Below are 20,753 nucleotides of genomic sequence, written 5' to 3' on the forward strand. Positions count from 1 at the left end.
TTCTACATGCTTTCAATTTATGCTTTAAATCATGTTCACTTTCACACGCGATCACCTAAGAAAATGCAATGTTACGCATTTGATTTGCAAGATATCTTGTTCAGAAGTTGTTAATACATTCTCCTATCCTTCGACAATAAGGATATAAAACTAAACTATGATCACTCTGGCGGTTTCTTATACAATTTTTGTCCATGCGCATCTCAGAACGTTTAGTTCCTAGACTCGGGCTTAGTAGGACGTCCGAGAAGTTGCCCCCCCCCCATTGAAGCACTAATGATCTCCTCTAGTGCAATCGTTAGTGCTTCCTAGAAAAACAACTCCCAACATTAGTGCTTCAATAGTCTGGACGCTAGAAGCAAAAAACTTTGGGGGGGCCAACTTCACGTTAGCCCCACCCCAGAAAGCACTAACGATTAAACCTAGTGCACTCGTTAGTGCTTCCAGAAAACACTAATAGTTTCGTTAGTGCTTCAATATTAGTGTAGATATGGCCAATTACATGTCACGAAAAGCCCATAAGGAATACATAGGGAATTTTTCATTGGGTCAAATTCCCGCCAAATTCAAAAGCGCTAATATCTTCTAGTGCAATCGTTAGTGCTTCGTTAGTGCTTCCTAGAAAACCAACTCCCAACATTAGTGCTTCAATAGTCTGGACGCTAGAAGCAAAAAACTTTGGGGGGGAACTTCACGTTACCCCCCCCCCCCCAGAAAGCACTAACGATTAAACCTAGTGCAATCGTTAGTGCTTCCAGAAAACACTAATAGTTTCGTTAGTGCTTCAATATTAGTGTAGATATGGCCAATGTCACGAAAAGCCCATAAGGAATACATAGGGAATTTTTCATTGGGTCAAATTCCCGCCAAATTCAAAAGCGCTAATGTTATCTTCTAGTGTAATCGTTAGTGCTTCTTAGAACACAAACTCCTAACATTAGTGCTTCAATAGTTTAAACGCTAGAAGCAATAACTTTGGGGGGGGCAACTTCACGCTAGCCCCCAGAAAGCAATAACGATTAGTGTTGCCATGAGACGAGACGGGAGTGAACCCTCTTAGACGGGACGTCTCGTCTCGTGTCTCGAAAATGAAAACGCTGGTGGAAATGGCCAAGATTGAAATTGCCAGTGGTCATATAGATTACAAAAGGAAAATCTCCTTTGTGAGAAAACATGTTGAAAAGCCTTCATAGAAAAGTGTCCTCTGTCTATTGAATGAAACAATCATGATACATGAGCTTCCAGGAATATCATCCTTAATGTCTTGTCCCCAATTCCCCTTGCTGTAAACTGAGGAATTCTCATTTTTTTTTATTTCTGGCTGGAAGGATGACAAACAAAATCAAAGACAGGGAAGATTTTTACAAGGTCAAGAAACCGAACTACCACCACCATCTATTCAATTTGAAAACTGGGTAAGGTCTACACTTGTCTTTATTCTCTGGTGGCGGTATTTTTGATATGTGAACCGAAAACGGCAATTGACGTATGTCATCTTGCAACTAAAATTTTGTCTTCTCTCTCTCTCCCTCTCTCTCACACACACATAAAAACACACTTTTACCATTTTACCAATCGCTCGCTTATTATACAGCAGTCATGTTGTAAAATTCACCTCTTCGTTTGGAAGGCGGGCGGACGACAAAAGAAGCAAAGATATTATCGACGAACCCTTCAAATTGTTTGCTTTCAGCAAATTTATGATACTAATAATAACACTTTAGGTAAAGAAGTTTTACAGGGGGACCTTCGTTTTGTTACGCGGAAATGTTTGATCTGAACAGAGTGCGAAATTGCCCTCTGCTTCGAGAGGAGGGGAATACTTCCCTTTCCTAGTAAATAATATTCATTAGGACCTGAATTATCTTCAGAAATTGTTTCTTACAGGCGCACTAAACCTCTCGAACTTGATAAGTGTAAAGAACATTTGGTATAATATTCATGGAACTCCGTTGAAAGCAGAAAATATCATGAGAATGATCAAAATTCGAACATTGAAGAACATAATTAACAGAAAAGAAATAGGATACCCAAACCATATTTTTAAACCTGCTATAAAATGTATATCCTATATTTTTACTAATTCCTTACTCCCATGAAAGTATCCTGGGGAGGATATTCTCTCCATTTTTTTCAGACTGAAATCCTTTTATCCCGTACGATTCCCCCCCCTGACACAATACGAAAAAACAAATGTTGTTAAAATCCATACACATGACCCTTCCGGGACTCAACCCGGGGCCTTCAAGCTAGGGATGCATTCGAGTCGAGTCGAGTCGAGATTTAAGCCTGTCTCGACTCGTCTCGAGAAAATGTTGTCTCGACTCGAAAATATGTTTCTGCCTCGACTCGTGTATCGACTCGACAGTCTCTGTCTCGACTCGACTCGAATTCGAGTCGAGACGTCTCGAAATTCGAGTCGAGACAAAATATACGAGTTAAATATACGCACACATCAGCCAGAATATTATGACTACCTACCTTATTGTCAGTGTGTCCAACTTTGGCACGGATAACAATGACGACGCGTTTTGGCATGGACGCAATGATCCTTGAAAGGTCACTGGAGAGAGTTGATTGGTACACATAGGCAAGGGCGCCGATTTTTCTGTAAATGTGGGGGGGCATTCAGATGCAGAAGGCATATATATGAGGATTTTAATTCAAATTGTATTCAAATTATGCCAAATACTGTATATTCATAAATACAATGCGGGGGCTCACATGAGCTTTGGGGGAGCCCCCCAGGATCGGCGCTCTTGCACACAGGTCATCTAATTCCCGTAAATTCCGGGGAGGGGCGATGCGCTCTGAAGTCATGTTCAATCACATCCCATTTGTGTTCGATTAGGTCAGATCAGGCGAGTTGGGCGGCCAGCACATCACTTGGAACTTGCCTCTGTGTTCCTCGAACCACTCCATCACAATCCTGGCCTTGTGATATGGTGCATTATCTTTTCGAAAAATGCCACTCCCGTTGGGAAACATGGTCGTCGTCTGCAAGCAGTGTGTGATACGCCTTGGCTGTCATGGTGCCTTGCTCGAGCTTCACTAGACACATGGATGCACACGTGAATGTTTTCCGGAGCATAATTAAGCCACCGCCAGCTTGTCTCCGTCCCGCAGTACAGATGTCAAAGAACTGTTCTCTTGAAACACGACGGATTCGCACCCTCCCATCGTCATGATGAAGAAGGTATCGGGATTCATCAGACAATGCAACGCTCTGCCACTGTGCCAAGGTTTAATGACGATGGTCATGTGTTCATTACAGTCGTAGTTGCCGATGTCGTGGTGTTAACATTCGCACACAGATGGGACATGGGCTTCGGAGGCCCATCGTTAGGGGTGTTCGGTGCACTGTGTTCAAACGCACTTGTACTTTGCCCAGTAATAAAGTATGATGTTAGCTCTGCCACAGTTCGCTGCCTGTCTTGTTTTACCAGTCCGCCCAGCCTATGACGTCCGACATCTGTAATGAGGTGGGAGCGCCCAACCCCTCGACGTTTGGACGTCGTTTTCCCTTGGTTTCGCGACTTGTTGAAGACACTCACCACAGCACTCCTCGAACATCCGACAAGTCCTGTAGTTTCCGAAATTCTCCTGCCGAGTCTGCGGGCCATTACAACCTGCCCTCGGTCAAACTCAGATCGCGCGCCTTCCCCATTCTACACACGGCCAGCACTCTCACTGATACTACATGCACCGTACGCGTGAATGACTAGCAGGCATTCGTCGGCAGGTGACACAGATATCCCCTGGACGGAAATTATATCGATAGTAGGTTGGTAGTCATAATGTTCTGACTGATCAGTACATACTAAATAAATTTAAAATGTAGGAAATTTTCAACATTCTGATTAACTTGCAGGAAATTTCACAATGAAAAGAAGCAACTGACTTGGACAAGACAACGGTTAGTTGATGGGGCAATCTTTTTTTTCTGGTCTTTGAGGTGTGAGCTTTGACCATGCCTTTTGAAATTTTGATGTTTGGTGCTCATCAGTCGCGCTTCCATTTTTTTTTCTAATTGTTCCAGTTCATGATAATTAACAATACATTGCGCAGTTCGAATACATGATCACGTTTTCATTCAATCCAACTCAAGCCGCTTCAGATACTATAGAGTTGTATTTGTTTATGAAGAATTAATTGCGTATTAGAAATACACCCCAACAAAACATTTTGCGTGCTCATCTGCTCAGTATTCAAGGTTTCAATTACAACCAGAATTGTTAAAATGTGAACGTAAGTTGCATTAGATATCTAAGCAGTTCCTAGTCTATGGATAATTCAAGCAATGCTAATTAAGGTCTTTCTAGCAAGCACTTCTGCTGTTCATAAACCTTACGCATTGGAGTAGAAAAAAAAAAAGAAAGAAAGAAAGAAAGAAAGAAGTAAAATTGGTAATTTTACAACCGTGACTCACTCGGGCTCATGCTCTCTATCCTCAATGGAGCTCGCGTTCGCTAATCTCAATGAGGATCACACTAGTCAAGTTTCTCACTAATTCGAGCTTGAGCTTGATATTTACTGTGAAATTCTCTTTAGCTCGATCTCGTAATGCCACACGTCCTTTCTTGTTTTTACATTTGTCTCACTATTTTCGATTTATACTGGTGGCGTGGACTTTTCAATTAAGTTTTTGTTTTCATTTTGACCCGCCGCCATTTTGCATAGGGTTGTCGTAGAGAGTCGAGACTTGCTCCATTTTCCTTCATTTTACAACAGATTTCAAACGATGTACTACTTAACCCCCCTTGCCATTTGAAAATTTTTAGTTGGATCCTGTCTGGGGCCCTGCGGGGAACCCTGGGGCAAACTTTTTATTAAAAAGTTTTTACCCCAAAAAAGTGTGGCCTTGAAAATGATGGGATACATGTTCACCGAGTTTTCCATTTACCCAATCGTTTCCGAACAAATGACTCGGTTCAAAATATTCTAGCAGGTAATTTCCTAGCTATGGCTTTTTAAATATCTAGAAATTGGCCATGTTTTTGGCCAATATCACGGGAACGGTAAGCCATAGAGATATGATATTGGTGGTAATCAATCCCTAATAGAATGTTAAACATTTTTGTCCTGATATTAATTGGTGGCCACTGGCCAACTGGCCATTGGTCAAACTACTGGCCAGTTGGACAGTGACTACCGGTTCCTATTTGGTACCAAAATGTTTACCATCCTTTTAGATATTGATCAACACCAATATGATCTCTCTATGACTTACGGTTCCCGATATATGGCTACTTAAATTTCTGTAAATCGGTCATTTTTTGGCCACTATCTTGCGAACGGTTAGATTGACGCGAAAAATTTAATCATTTTGTCTGATAGTTTTTGATGCTCTATCTAATGCAGTGTACAAAATTGAAAAAATTGCAAATAACAGACAGACGGACAGATAGACACACAGACATAGAGAATTCAGTAACGAACTTTTTAAGTTCGTTGAATATGTTGTAACTCACGATATCCCGCCCGGTGACATGTATAACTTCGGGATTCGTCTAGTTATAACATATCCAACGCGAACACAATTGTCTCGTTCGGATCTCAGTGGAGCCACTCCCTTGTCAGTAAGCAACTGTCTTCTTCAAATAACAAGTTGTTATATCTCGAATTATTTTCTTGGATTCGATTACCGAAATTACCGAATCGATTTCTGGTAAATACGATAATTTATTGTAATACACTGTAATTCTAGTCTAAGATACACGATATCGAAAATATGGCATTATAGACTAACATAATAATATTCAAATGTTACACTGGAAAATAAAATCTTTGGAAAATCGCAAAGAGGAACCTGACATTCATGTTCACAGTCATTCCTCATTATTTGATTTTAATTATTACTTCATTATTAACGAACTTAAAAAGTTCGATACTGAATTTTTTATGTCTGTGTGTCTGTCTGTCCGTCTGTCTGTTATTTGCGATTTTTCAATTTTGAACCGTGTATTTGATAGAGCTTCAAAAACTATCAGAAAAAGTTATTAAATTTTTCGCGTCACTCTTACCGTTCCCAAGATATTGGCCAAAAAATAGCCGACTTCCAGAGATTTAAGGAGCCATATCTCGGGAACCATAAGTCACAGAGAGATCACATTGATGTTGTTCATTACCTAAGAGGATGGTGAACATTTTGGTACCAAATAGTAACCGATTAACACTGGCCAATTGGCCACTAGTTTGGCCAATGGCCAGTTGTATAGTGGTCACCAATTAATATAGGTACTAAAATGCATACCATCCTCTTAGGTATTGACTAACACCAATATCATCTCTCTATGACTTACCGTTCCCGTGATGTTGGCCAAAAATGGCCAATTTCTAGATATTTAAGGAGCAATAGCTTGGGAGCCGTAAGTTGTAGAGAGATCATATTGGTGTTGATCAATACCTAAAAGGGTGGTGAACATTTTAATACCAAATAATAACCAGTGTCCACTGATTAACTGTCTACTGGCCAACTGGCCACCGTTCTCCAAATACTGCCCAAAAAGTTCAAATTTCTAGATATTTAAGCAGCCATATCTCGAGAACTGTAAGTCATAGAGAGATAATATTTTACTAATTACTATTTTTTGCGAGGTAGGAACAATGACAGTTTTCCTTCCCGCTCCATATCTCCATTCTTTTTAAGTTCGTTCTGGCAATGCTCATGGAGCATTCTCAACTGGTTAAATTCTGTGAAACTGTTAGAATTAATTATAAGCTGTGTAGAAACGCTTTGAAAATGCATTAAAATTATAAATGACAAGTAAAAGGTGCCTTGCTGAGCGTACCTTGTAGAGGCTCCCTCAAGTATGCTCCCCCGCACCCCAGGGTATGCGGCGCACTCTTTATCGCTGTCACTGGCTAATATGAATACGTATGAAACAGATGTCAGGCAAGGACAACTAGCGGTGTTTCCCATACGATCAGACGATGACATTTATGGCACGAGGCGGCATAGTTGAAGAAACTACACCCTCTCAGTAACCTAAATTGCACGAACATTTCCAAAGCAGGTTCATTGACCTGACTACCGCATGTTGCCCACTTTGTCCAAGAGCGGGATGGTTTGTTTCTAGCTTTTCTACCGAAAAGCATTTGTCTGGAATGGTGTTTCGGAGACAATAAAATAAAGAAAATATACTAGGCAGAGAGAGAGCAGGGAGGAGGGAGTGTACCAATTATTCTTCCCTCTAAACCAGCGTTTCCCAACCTTTTTCAACTTGCAGCACACTACGGGTGTAACATGGATTCTCGCGGCACACTTTCGCACAGAGAAGAAAGCTCGATCACTGGGTTTTCCTCGTGGTAAATCACTATGCTTATTTTTCATTCTAATTTAAAAGGAGAAAATAACCAATGAAATGTTGGACTCAGGTTATTAAAAATACGCTTACTCTTTCGAAAACTGTATCCAACCTTTTACTAAGAATGAAGATCATTAAATAACGAACAAATAAATCTATTTTACTTTTAAAACACAAATGTGAATAATTTATCGAAAGGATTGAATGATATTTTAAATTTTCAAGTTACGAAATAGTCTGTAACGATAAAGAAGCAATAATGGTCATAACAATAACAAATACTTTTTTCAACATTAGAAATGTACAGAAAAGTAACACGGCATGAAACAAAATTGTAGATTCATAGTAGAGGTTCATAGTAATGTGCAATACATATATACATTTTCCCCTACGTTTTGCAATTTGATTGCTATAGAATTAATAATTTTGTTTTGATATCCTCGCGGTACACCAGTGGCCCATTCACGACACACCAGTGTCGCGGTATTTTCACTGCTAGCTTCTCATTTTAGATAGGTATATTTACAACAAAGGGGGGTAGCGTGCACCTTTGCACCCCCCTAAATCCGGCCCTGTCCAGAAGTTATGTAGCCCTATGGCGTTCATGGAAATAAAAACACAATAGTTATAACTATGCTAAATTACTATAGACTGCCAATTGCTCATTCAGAGAATTTATGATGTTCACTTTATTGCAATGTTCTTATACAGACTAGTAGATATAGGCTACGGATAATAGTTTTATACAAACTAGATAATCAATTATTATTATTATTATTATTATTATTATTATATTTGAAGTACAATCAAATATCACGGCTTTAATTACTAGTTTTAATTAACTGAATTGAGCTGAAAATTAAATCTTGATCTCGGAAGATTAACTATTAAATTTATACGTTCTGTACCTTTCTAAAGTAATAAATGCTGAAATTGGTTTCAAGGCTGTTCCTGAATGAATAATTTCTTCATAATAATATTAAAAGTTTTAGAAAAATTTTCGAGACATTCGAGTCGAGTCGAGATTTTTATGAACTGTCTCGACTCGTCTCGAATTTTACAACGTGTGTCTCGACTCGAATTCGAGTCAAGTCGAGATTCGAGACATGTCTCGACTCGTGCGCATCCCTACTTCAAGCCGATGGTCTATCGCCGCAGACCGCTCGGCTTGGTATGAAGATGTACGTTGTATGATTGCGAATAGATCCCGACAATATAAGGAACTTTAATCCAAAATGGCCACCCAAAAATCAACTTTTTTTTTTAGCCATTAGCTAATCTGGGTGTACTGTCATGAGTTTGTTACACAAACGGGGCAAGCACCACATAGTAGCACACACCCCGCGGTTATGGGAACAGATTTGCACCATGGAGATGAAGACTGGTCCCAAGCATTCTTTCGTCCGATGTGTCGTTCAGCTCCCATTACTATGGCACTTTAAGTAGAGCTTAGTGTGCAGTAACATATAAAATTTCAATCAAATACTTTCCATTACTCAATAAAATTATTTGGTTCCGAGCTTTTTTTTTTTTTTTTTTTTAATAATAATTGCAACAAATCTATATATGCTAAAATGGAAAGTAGTTTTTGGATTGTTATGGGTTAACACTGTGAAACCTAAAGGCTGGAATATATGAAATCAAAGTGTACACACATATTTATCTCTCTATTTATCTATATATCTTTCCATCTCTCTCTCTCTCTCTCTCTCTCTATATATATATATATATATATATATATATATATATATATATATATATATATATATATATATATATATATATATATATATACAGACACTATAAAGGAAGTGGGCTGATAGTATACGATAGTGTCCGGGATGATGACACCTTTACATCGAACTTTGCTTGTCGTGTAAACATTATTTAACATTAGTGTCTTCATCTTCGACGTACCTATGAGCAATTTACTGTATATTCGTGTATTGAAACTGGTGAAACAAATTTCAATGTTTTAGAAAAAAAAAAAAGCCAGGGTCGAGAAACCTCAGACAACTAACAGCAGAGATATATTATCTTGTAAACTATTTGTCCTTGCCTTGTGAGCTTATTTGAATTTATTTTTAAGACCTTTAGGCAACTTTGGCCGAATGGATGATGATGGGAAAATTAGTGGAATGAAGAAAGTGGTAGGATACTAGACAATTTCGAGAAAACACACACATTCGAAAAATGAAATCTTTGAGTTTTACGTCCCACGGTTATGCCGGTTAGGCTAAAGGAGACAGTGATGATGAGTAATGAATGAAATGGTGGAATGAAGAAAGTGGGAGGAAATGGGAGAACCCCGAGAAAACCCACGCACACGGTGTTTGTCCACCACAAAGTTCACTTGGCGGGGCTGGGATCGAACCCGAGACCCCAAGCATCAGAGGTGAACGCTCTACCACTGAGCCACCGCGGTCCCCACACACATTCAATGTTTGTCCACCACAAAGCTCACATGGCACTAACCGAGATCGAACCGACTACCACATACACCAGAGGTGAAGGCTTCACGGTGTAGCTACCGTGACATTTCTTGTCTTGTGTGTTCTGGGTAATACTTGTAACTTACAAGGGAAGAGAGGGAGATTATATATCGAAGTGGAAGATGGTTTATATACCAATCGAAAGCACTAATGAAGCCTATTACAAAACTGTAATAAAAAATTTTCGAATGCATATACTATGCGAGTTATATGGATATATAGAGTGTCCAGATAATCCGTTACCACCCCTTGAAATCGCAAACAATAAGACAGATGCCAAAACTCGAAAACATGTGTTTGATCATTTTAAAAGTACAACGTATCAAAGCAAAAATTCTTGTCACAAGGCCACCCACAGTGTACTGGGCGGGGTCCAACTCAAAAATTACAAAAGGTAAGGGGGTCAAGTAGCATATCGTTCGAAACTTCTTGGGAAACGAAAGAAGACGGAACAAGTCTCAATACTCTAAAATTACCTTGTGCAAAATGGCGGCGGGTCAAACTGTCAGCAGAAACGTCATTGTAAAGTCGATGGCCACCCCCAAAAATATCCTGAAACGGTGAGGCAGATGTCAAAACAGGAAAACATGTGTGTCATCATTTCAAAAGTACAATGATTGGAAGTAAAAATATTTGTCTCAGGGTCCTCCACAATGTCCCAGGCGGGGTCATGTTCAAATTGTTCAAATGGCAAGGGAGGTCAAGTAGCACATCGTTTAAAGCTGTTATTAAATGAAAGAAAGAACAAGTATGGACGCTCTGCGATAATACTGTGCAAACATCTTGCATTTTAGTTGTTCTTTCTGTAACCGGGTTTAATTTATTTTCACTTTAATTCTTGAACTCAACGGAAAAAAAGGAAATGCCCCTACTGTGAGATTCTGCTCTTTGAGCCCAATAATATCTAAATAAAGAAAAAATAATAATAAAATAAAAGCAAATTAAGACATAAAGAAAAGAAACGACAACATTTGACATCTTTGAATATAGAACTGACTAGTTAACATATAATGTACTTCCACGAACATAAATAAGTAGAGGTTGGAGCCATCAGAAGTATTTTTTTTAATTATTAAAAACATATTCTTGAGGATTTATTGCGTTATGAATTAGTACAGGTTTATGCTTTTTATTTTTCGTTCCCTTTTATGGCATAAAATTTGGAGAATGTTATCCCTTTGATGAGATGGACTAACACTGGTGCAAATGAAATCTTTAGTTTTACGTCCCACGATTATGCCGGTTAGGCGAAAGGAGACGGTGACGATGAGAAATGAATGAATTGGTGGGAGAAAAATTGAAATATCCCGATCATAATGTTGCCCACCACAAAACTACTTTCGCGGGGTTTGAACCAGGGACCCCATACAGCAGAGGAGGTTAATAGGCAGAATATGCACTATTGGTCACCTGACAACCCAGCGTGGAAAGATCCCTCCAACACGGCCAGCGCAAAAATTATGGTGTTGGGAGGCATATGAGGAACACGAATAATCGAACACTTTTTCATTCCATAACCTTTACAGGAATAGATACTGCGAGCTGCAATGCCCGAGGATGGTACATTCCCTCAGCTTTTTCAACAGTATGGCGCTTTCTTTATTATGGATTCGTGGTGCGTCATTACTTGCATAATTCCCTAGAACATGGATTGATCGATGAGAGGCAGTTGAATGGCCTGCCCAATCATCAGACCTAACACTATTTTATTTCTAGTTTTGTGGACATGTTAGGGCTATTGTTTTTGCAGTAAAAATTCATAATTTTTATAATCTAGAACAAAGTATTGCTACCGTCTGTGCACAAATTTGACCCTATACCCTATTTTGTGTCCACAGCAATTGGAAGAAGCTTTTGCAAATGTGCATTACTCAATACGAACATGTGGAACATATTCTATAATAGACAAATGTGTTCGAAGTGAAAAATATCAGAGGCAGAATGTTTTATTGCGATTTTGACTCGACATACCGGCTATTTAAATGTTGAAATGCAGTGAGGTGTGTAGCCTAAAAGATTGCATTTCCATTTAGATGACTGAAAACCACTGGAAACCTTCTTTTAGTTACGGGGAGAACATGGAGAGACATAAATAACTTTCTGGAAAAAAAATAAAAATAGCCCCTTACGTTGTATTATAGAGAATTATACACGAAAATGCTCAAAAACCGACTTTTTATATTAACAGTTTTCAGTGGGAAAACTCCCGGACCCCCACTCGAATGAGGGGTATTTTAAATCCCCGTAAGATCCGCCCCACAGCAGACAACCCCTAAACCCGCCCATACTCAAAACACGACGCTTATAAGAATTAAAACAAGACGACACATATGTAACGAAAGAAACAATTCAATATGGCATATCAAAATATAAACTAGATGAACTACTTTGAAAACACCTCATTTTAAAAACAAAAGGTAGAAAAAAGGTAAAAATGTTGGTATTGTCAACTTAGAAATTTTTCTACATAAGAAATAAAATCTTGTTATGTGCAAAGCTATTCGTCAATATGTATAAAAATGGATTTATTAAAGGTATTTAGCACTTACTATTCCGTAACGGTATGTCGTGATTACTGAAAAACCAGAAGCGGTATGCCTTCATCACTGAAAAAAAAAAAAAAAAAAAAAAAACAGGCGGTATGGCATACCACCGCATACCGTCTCACTTCGACCACTGCCAATAACATTTCCATCAGATTAAGTTACATGATATCTGATTGCATAGTTGACATCCTGAGAAAATTCTAGTGCATGGCCATATATCACACTAACCACTCATCATCCGTAATTACAATTTCGAATCTAAGATTGCGACCGTCCACGTGACATACTCCGAAAGTATTCCTCTGGGCCTACTGTGTATCTCTCATCTCGCATTCAATGAAACTACATCCCTGTAGTTTTCAGAAAAGATGACAAGGGACTTTTGATAACCCTGTGTAAAGTAGTTGTATCAATAATGAAGTCGGAAACACGCAATGTAGTTCGTTGTTTCCAATTGAACCTAATGTCTTGCTGAAAAAGGAATATTATTGAAGTTTAGTGTCTTCTTCAGTGCCAAGGTTTTGATGGAATTCGAACTACCGTTGTATGTGTACTCTCTCAGCGAGAATCACAGCTGGCACCAAGTGTACATATGCACGCGCAATAATAACTAAACCAGTGGATAGGCTGTATGAGATATCAATCCTCGGAGGAAAGTCCGAGTAGTGATTCACAGTCCTTTCAACAGCATTGATCAAGGAATACTAAACGCCAAACTTGCACGAGCCTGGATCGAGCTTCCCACACCACAGGCTAAGAGCTTTACCACTCTTCGAATGCCAAAAGCTTTTTACACTTTTTCGACCGGAGTACCCTCATCGTGAATCGAGCCCGGGACTGCTCACACCGAAGGCGAGAGCGTTAGCGACTACGCTACGCGGGCCACTACATAAAATTTATGGCAAGTCTATAAAAGTTACCTATGAAAATGTTAAACCAAATAAGTCAATTGAACAAAACAGCATTTTTTAAATTGCCAACTAGGTATTTTAATTTGCCAACTTGTTAAGAAATCAATAACTTTGGGGGCGGAGGTTCTCCCTTACCCCCCTTAACGACGCCCCTGCTTGCTTGATCATTGTTGTGCCCTAAAGTGAAAATACACATCTTGAAATGCATGCTCAATTTCATTCAAATGTATGGAGCTTCTACAGGAAAGTGGAGTCCGTATTCTACCATGCCCGGCTTATTCTCTAGATCTAGCTCCATGTGACTTTGCCTTCTTTCCTTAAAAAAAAATAAATAAAATAAAAGATTCGAGGACGCCGCTTTGAAACAAATGTAGAGATTACCGCAGCGAATAATAATGAAATTTCTGATATATATATATATAAACGAATTGTTAAAAGTATTTGACTCGTGGATTTTGAGAATGCAAAAGTGTATTGATACTTATGAGGATCATTTTGAGAAATTGAAAAGGTTTTATGCAAAGAAATTTATTTTTCAAAGTATCTAAAAACTTTCGGCATGCTCCTCGTACATAGGCATGGCTGAGTACACTATGCGTCAACAATCTACTGCGTAGTCATCTCATCCTTCCTCACATCTTTCTTTTGCGCAGCCAATGCAGCCGCATAATCAGCTTAGAAGGTTCATCTATTTTCTCTGCTCTCACTTGTCGCAACGGAAGTAGGTATGAAGCAAGTTGCGTGATTCCATTGAACGTAAGGAAATAAATACCTTTAAACGACTGTTCTATGAGGTAGGAAAACGCAAGGAAAAATCATGACAGAACATGTGAACGAATGGTAGTATCAAGCATTGTGATTTTCGATGTTGCCAAATATCTGATGGAAATCAATCAAGGTTGCAGACTCTACATTAAATAAGCTAAAAATTTTGTTCGGTTATTTCTCATTCGTATACAGAAATACATGTCCATAATTAATCTTTTTAATATTCTTAGTATTAATTGGAAAGCCACGTGGCTTTGCAACCATGACAGAGCTACCATAGGATTAAAACTAGAGCTTCAGGGAAGTAAGTTTGCTGAATATAACCATACAATCCTTGTTTCTCGTGGTAAATCATAAAAAATCTTTTTAACATATTTGATCAAAAATGGAACATACTCCATATAAGCAGAATACACTTTCAATATCACTGTAAAATGAGGGGTGGAAGGGAGAAGCTTGATCCGAGTCAGTCCCTCTGCTTGTGCCACTGTGGACAAGAATACGTTTCAAAGTTAATCGTTTCCCGCATCTTATATAGTTTATTAAATCCATACCTGGTTCCCGGTGCGTCACACAATGACACAATCAAATGTACAAAAATAAATCAATAAATAAATAAATAAAAATAACTATTGAGAATGATCTTGGTAAATGAGTTGGTTTCCGTGAAACGACTCTTGACAACTCTACTGTATTTACATTGGAGCATGATTGCTTGATCCTAGTTACAAATTTTTGCAATTTATAACTAGTTTTGCGAATTTTCTTTTTCTAAGTCAATCGAACACACGCTACAATTCAAGATCTGTCCCAACTACTCGTACTTTTTTTTTTTTTTTTTTTTTTTTAATCTAAGTGCTATCAGCAACAATCTCAGCTCATGTATTTTATATTGTTTATTTCTTTCTTAGTGATATTAAAGTAAGTTATAGTGCAATTTACAGTATTGTTCTGTAGAACTACATTAACAACAATAAGGATTGCATAGCTATTTACATTTCTGTTGAACTGCCACATCTTTTTTCCAGTTCCGAGTACTTTTATCTGTGAATTAAATATGTTTACAATGGTAAATAAGGCCTATGTTATTTAAAAGAATTCTTCAATCAACAAGTGAAATAATCGACAAAGGACATTCCAGTAAAACTGCACGAAACTACAAAACAACAGTTAATTTTATATATTACTTGATACTTTGACTACTAAATAAATACGTTTCCTTCTTGTAGTGCTACAGATACAACACAACCTAAAACTTAAATGTTATCAATGGAATAAGACATTAAAATAAATAAAACTAAAATTTATTATTTAGACTTCAATTTTGCAAGAGGGAGGGGGATTCTTCTTAACTTTTAAAAAAAATTGTAACTACATTTATAACTATTTTTAGTGTTAATCACGAGGCGAGATGAGACAAGACTTCCTTTCGTAAATTTTATAGAAATCACATCCTAATTCCTGAAGAATTATCTCAATTAGTCTCGATTCTCGGAAAGCTTTTTCCATCTCGTCTCGCTTTGTAAATTTATGCTCTTGTTTATTATACTGTATATTCAGGGTGTTTCAAAACAACACCGACGACGTTTGGGAAGTGATTCCTGACACCAAAATGAGACGAAAAGTATAGACCAGCCTGGGTGCACAAAAGCTTCCTTTCCGAGTTATAGGCTGCCGAAAACATGAAAAAATTAAATTTAAAGATCCATAGCTCCAATACTTATGGACCTACTGTAGCCGAGTCGAGACTTTATTTAGGAACTAGTATGTGCCCTATCCAAATATCCATGTTTCAGAATTCTGCGGTACTTCCGCAACAAGTTTTATAGAGGTAGTTGGTGAGTACTTCAAATCATATGCCCGTAGCCAAACTGCCTCTATAAAAATTGTTGCGTGAGTACCACAGGATTCTGAAACATGTATTTTTGGATAGCGCACATATTCGTTCCTAAGCGAAGTCTTGGCCCGACTACGGTAGGTTACATAGTTTTGGAACTATGGATCTTCAAAATTAATTTTTTTACGTTTTCGGCAGCCTATAATTCCGAAAGGAAGCATTTGTGTACCCAGATTGGTCTATACTTTTTGTTTTATCTTGGTGTCAGGAATCACCTCCCAAACGTTGTCGGTGTTGTTTCGAAACACCCTGTATATATTATTTAAAAGTTATTACAATCCTTCCGTGTCACGAGAGGTTCACGAAGGGTGTGATATAACAACACGTAAATCATTGAGGTATATTGTTTAATGACGTGTATATCTTTAAACGTTGATAAATGCTGTTCATTATGTTCGTACAATAACTTTATCAACTTGTTTGTGTATATCTTTAAACGTTGATAAATGCTGTTCATTATGTTCGTACAATAACTTTATCAACTTGTAACTTTTATATAAGGTCAGCATAAAACGGATACAAGAGAAAAGGACGCTTCTAGCTACCATCCTTCGTAGAAAGGCTAATTGGATTGGACACATGTTGCGAAGAAATGGTCTTCTTCATACCGCCATAGAAGGAAAGATGGATGGAAAGCGAGGCGTAGGGAGAAGAGCACAACTGATCGATGACTTGATATGAAAATGAAAGAAAATATTGGGAGGTAAAAGAGGGAGCTGAAAATCGAGAAACAAGAAACATTTCCAGGCCCAAGCCAAAAGGCAAAATATTTACTAATAATAATAATAGCATAAATGATTCATTCATTTTGAAAAGCTATATTTTCAAAAGTATTACACGTTCACACATGAAAGATATATGAAAGGAGCCACAAACTCACCAAGTTTGTCTTGTGTATTCCAGGTGGCAGCCATTATCTTTCCGATCGGGTGTGCCAGTACGAGGTTAGTACGTGTCGAAAATGGAGGGAAACCAAGAAACAAAAAGACGTCGTATCGACGTGTGTCGTGACACCAAAAGTACACATTGATCATTTGCAGAGGGTGTATAACCTTGGTGAGTTTGTGGTTCTTTTCATATATCTTTCATGTGTGAACATGTAATACTTTTGAAAATATAGCCTTTCAAAATGAATGTATCATTTATGCTAACCCTGTAGTATAAGTCATGCAATATTAAACAGTCTGAGATCTAAAACGTGGGTGAGTAAATTAGTGTTGCTCACGAGAAATTTCTCATCTCTCTTGAATTTGAGAATGTACTTCTCGTCTCGTGGAAAACACAAATCATTTTTGAAAATCAAACTCTTCATACAATATATGTTGCACAGTCAAGAACTTGTTTGACTCTTATCTTCCTTAAATAATCTAAAAATTCAATATACGACATGGACATATGGAAATACACTAAAAATTCAATAGTCTATTTTTTTTTAATTATTCCATACGTTTCATCCTGCTGAATTTTTGTTATAGCATAAGGGTTGGTTGGGGAAATAGTAAATATGCTGATACACAATGTTCATTAGATTTGAACTCCGGCCACTATAACACATTTCTATAAAGTCACGAAATAATTACAAAAGTAGTTAACTATTCAACATACATTTAGCTGAAAATATATACTAATTCTTGTAAATAAAAGAACCGAATGAAAGCCGGCGTCCGATTTGACTAAAGAACCATGCACCGAAGAACGAATAGTATCAAACTGTCTGGTTGGTGTTACTATTTGTAACACACTGAAAGAGTCATGAAGACAAACACAGTATTGTAAAAAACCTGTTGCAGCACACGAAAGATACACGATGGAGGAAATCGGTGTGAATTTCCTCTTAGTGTCTGCATATGAGTGGAAAAAAAGCAACAATTAATCAACTGACATTATATTTGGCTCAGATAAGAATCTTTGATACTATAAATAACTATTTAAAATTTTCAGAATGAATTTACAAAAACAAACCTGGACTAGATCAAAACGTGGCAATGCTGTTGGCCATATAAGCTGTTCTTTAATCTCTTCGTTGATCTCTCTTCGTACAGGTAGTCTTCTGAGTTCTCTCTCGGCCGGTTATATTGAAGATTAACTACGACTTTACATGCGAATTGTTTATAAATACGTATTTTACCCAAAATCTGGAAAGCGCAGTATCTGGTTTCGGAAAAGAAAATCTTAGGATTCCGAATTTTTTGGCTTTCCCTAATAAATAAATACAAGCCACCAGGATCTTAATTTTAATGCAATTTCTGATTATCTCTGAAGCGGTACCATTTACAATTGTGCCCCCGACTCATTCCATTCTCTTCGAAGGCCTTTCAAATCATCCAAACACTTCTCTCTGACAGAAATGCCCCACTTTCATTTAGAATTTCATGTATATTTACCAGGGTCATTGTAAAGACGACGGGCTCACAATACTTACACTATTTTACAGCGTCTACTACCTATCTAATAGTTCAATGGGCTTATAAGTGTTTCTGTTACATGGCACCCCTCTCGTTGTCGCCTTTCATCCAAATCCCAGCAATCGTCAGCGCGTTATGTAAATGACTTCCCAAATAGACTTTACGTTAAGTTTAGCCAAAGAAATACAAAACACTAAAACAAACCTTGTACAAACAGTTTTCGACTTTTACTACGCTTGTAAATATGGCAAAAAGAAATTGAAACACACAAGTAAAACTAAAGATTATGTACAGGGTGTTCGGAAAGTCTTATAGATCTGATTCGTGACACACTTACACTGGTGTATAGACTTTGCGAACACTCTATATGCAATGGTTGAAATTTATATTCTTACAAACATTAATGAAGTTTCACTTCAGAAAATAATAAGTATACCGTATTTTCCACCACATAAAACGCATTCATTTTCTGTATTCATCTGCGCATGAGGAAAAAAAAAATATTTTCACTGCGTATCATATATGAAATTTTATTTAACAATAAGATAATGCTACCTGAGAAGGCTTACCTTTTAATATCCATCGTTAAAATTCAGGAATCGAGTCACTTAACTGTGCGTCACTGGAATGCTGTTGCACATCATAAGGAAGCAATAGAAATATCAAACACTCCAGAATCGGGAAAACTTATTCAAATTGAAACAGATAAATAGTCTTTCATCGTTAACTTACTTTAACGGAGAGGAAAAAAAGTGCAAAAATAATAAGAATTTCGAGTATTGTCAACAATTAGCATTCTAAGATTAGTTCCGAAATTATTTCAATTAACTTAATTCTAATCATTCAGTTTGTGTCCAAGATACTCATCAAGCAGTAGACGTATTATGGGCTAGATTTGTACATACAATTAATATGCGTAACAATGTTTATCAGTTTATTCAGTATTTAATATGTTTTTATGATAAACAATGTAAAGATATGGACCAAACAGGAGTTCACTGGAGAAATTTTTTATTGACAAAGCGCAAGAAATCTAGTGCCATAATATCCACACTGTGGGGTATTTACGGGAGATTTCGTTATTTTTTACAGTAAGTTCAGAATTGCTGACATTTCATTTTCCGAATATATCGCAAATAACGTATAAAAATTAACTGATAACAAAAATAAAAAATAACATAGAAAAATATAGATAATACAAGACTCGAAAATGGCAATGGAAATAAAGGTACCTAAATTTGCTAAGCACATCAATAATTATCAATTCACTGAAACACTGTTTGACAGTAGTGTTCACTGAAACACAGTTCCGATATACCTGATGTACAATGTCAGTCAATACCTGAACAAACACAATATACAGGTACTTCTATGGCAATGAACTGACTACATGCTCGATTGTTTTCAGTTAGTGATGTAAGCTTGAGATCCACTGAACACGTATAGTTTTCACTAACACCTTTCGAATACTTTGTAAAGATCTGGAAGACTGGCAATTTGAAGGAATGTAGCATCTTCGGAAAATTGCTTCGGTGGTAAGAGCATTTGACGCAGTGCAGGAAACACAACATGCTCGACAGTCCACTTGTACGACGTTTTCTTTTGTTCCGTTACAACCTGAAATAAGAGTAAATATGACAAAAGGAAACGAAAATATTTGAACATTGAACAATCAACATTGAAAATTATTGAAAAATTGCACATATTAAATTAAGATGGAAGTTTTATATCTACTTTTTTGTGATCAGACGTTAAGGTAGAGGGTTAGAAAATTCAAGTTACCACCAACTATTTGCATCAATATCTGCTAAAAACTGACAAATATTGGATAGGTTATTACTTGACAGATAAGGTATTTCATAATATATTAATTAGCTTAGTTTCAGATCATGATCCTTCGTTGTTGAATGTTCGGCCGTGTTGTCTCGGGGTTGAACAGTATTTTTCTTTCGGTTTGTTTAGTTAGTTTCGAAAGACCTGTCTTATATTTCAAGATAAACATAATTCAAAAATTACAGAATTGCCAAACAGTCAATGACCGCGTTCATGATGAGAGCGGGACTTAGATTCAAATTCCAGGAAGTTCCGGTCCTGTTTTTAAGAACTGTTGCGGCGAAAGAAAGAAAGATTTCCACCATCACAATTTCTACGATTCATATGTGATAAGTCTTCTTTCTTACAGCAGTTTCTATTTGAGTGGAATCCTAAATCAAGTAAAATTAACGTGACCAATAAACCTTAAAAAGTACTGAAATTCGAAAAAGGAAAGAAAAATATGTCGGCTTCCACTAACGTGGCTTCAACTAACCCAACACTCATGTGTTGTTACTTAATACTATTCGATTTCTTAATACTCTGCTTGATTCAAGGCGAAGTGGAGATAAAGACGAAACTGATAAAAACTTGTAAAACTTACGCAATGTACAC

General features: G+C 37.4%; 1 protein-coding gene across 1 annotated transcript in view; it reads right to left on the bottom strand.

Annotated features, from left to right (window-relative positions):
- Positions 1 to 18,115: 18,115 nt before the first annotated feature.
- Mlh1 (DNA mismatch repair ATPase Mlh1) overlaps positions 18,116 to 20,753 on the bottom strand; it is a 49,226-nt gene continuing 46,588 nt past the window's right edge. Inside the window, exon 11 of the mRNA XM_081739816.1 lies at positions 18,116 to 19,943. Coding sequence (XP_081595942.1) covers positions 19,779 to 19,943 — 165 coding nt within the window. The 3' untranslated portion in view covers positions 18,116 to 19,778. The remainder of the gene's footprint in view (positions 19,944 to 20,753) is intronic.

Source organism: Thermobia domestica, chromosome 15 (assembly GCF_964235325.1).
Source record: "Thermobia domestica chromosome 15, izTheDome1.hap1.1, whole genome shotgun sequence".
NCBI lineage: Eukaryota > Metazoa > Arthropoda > Insecta > Zygentoma > Lepismatidae > Thermobia > Thermobia domestica.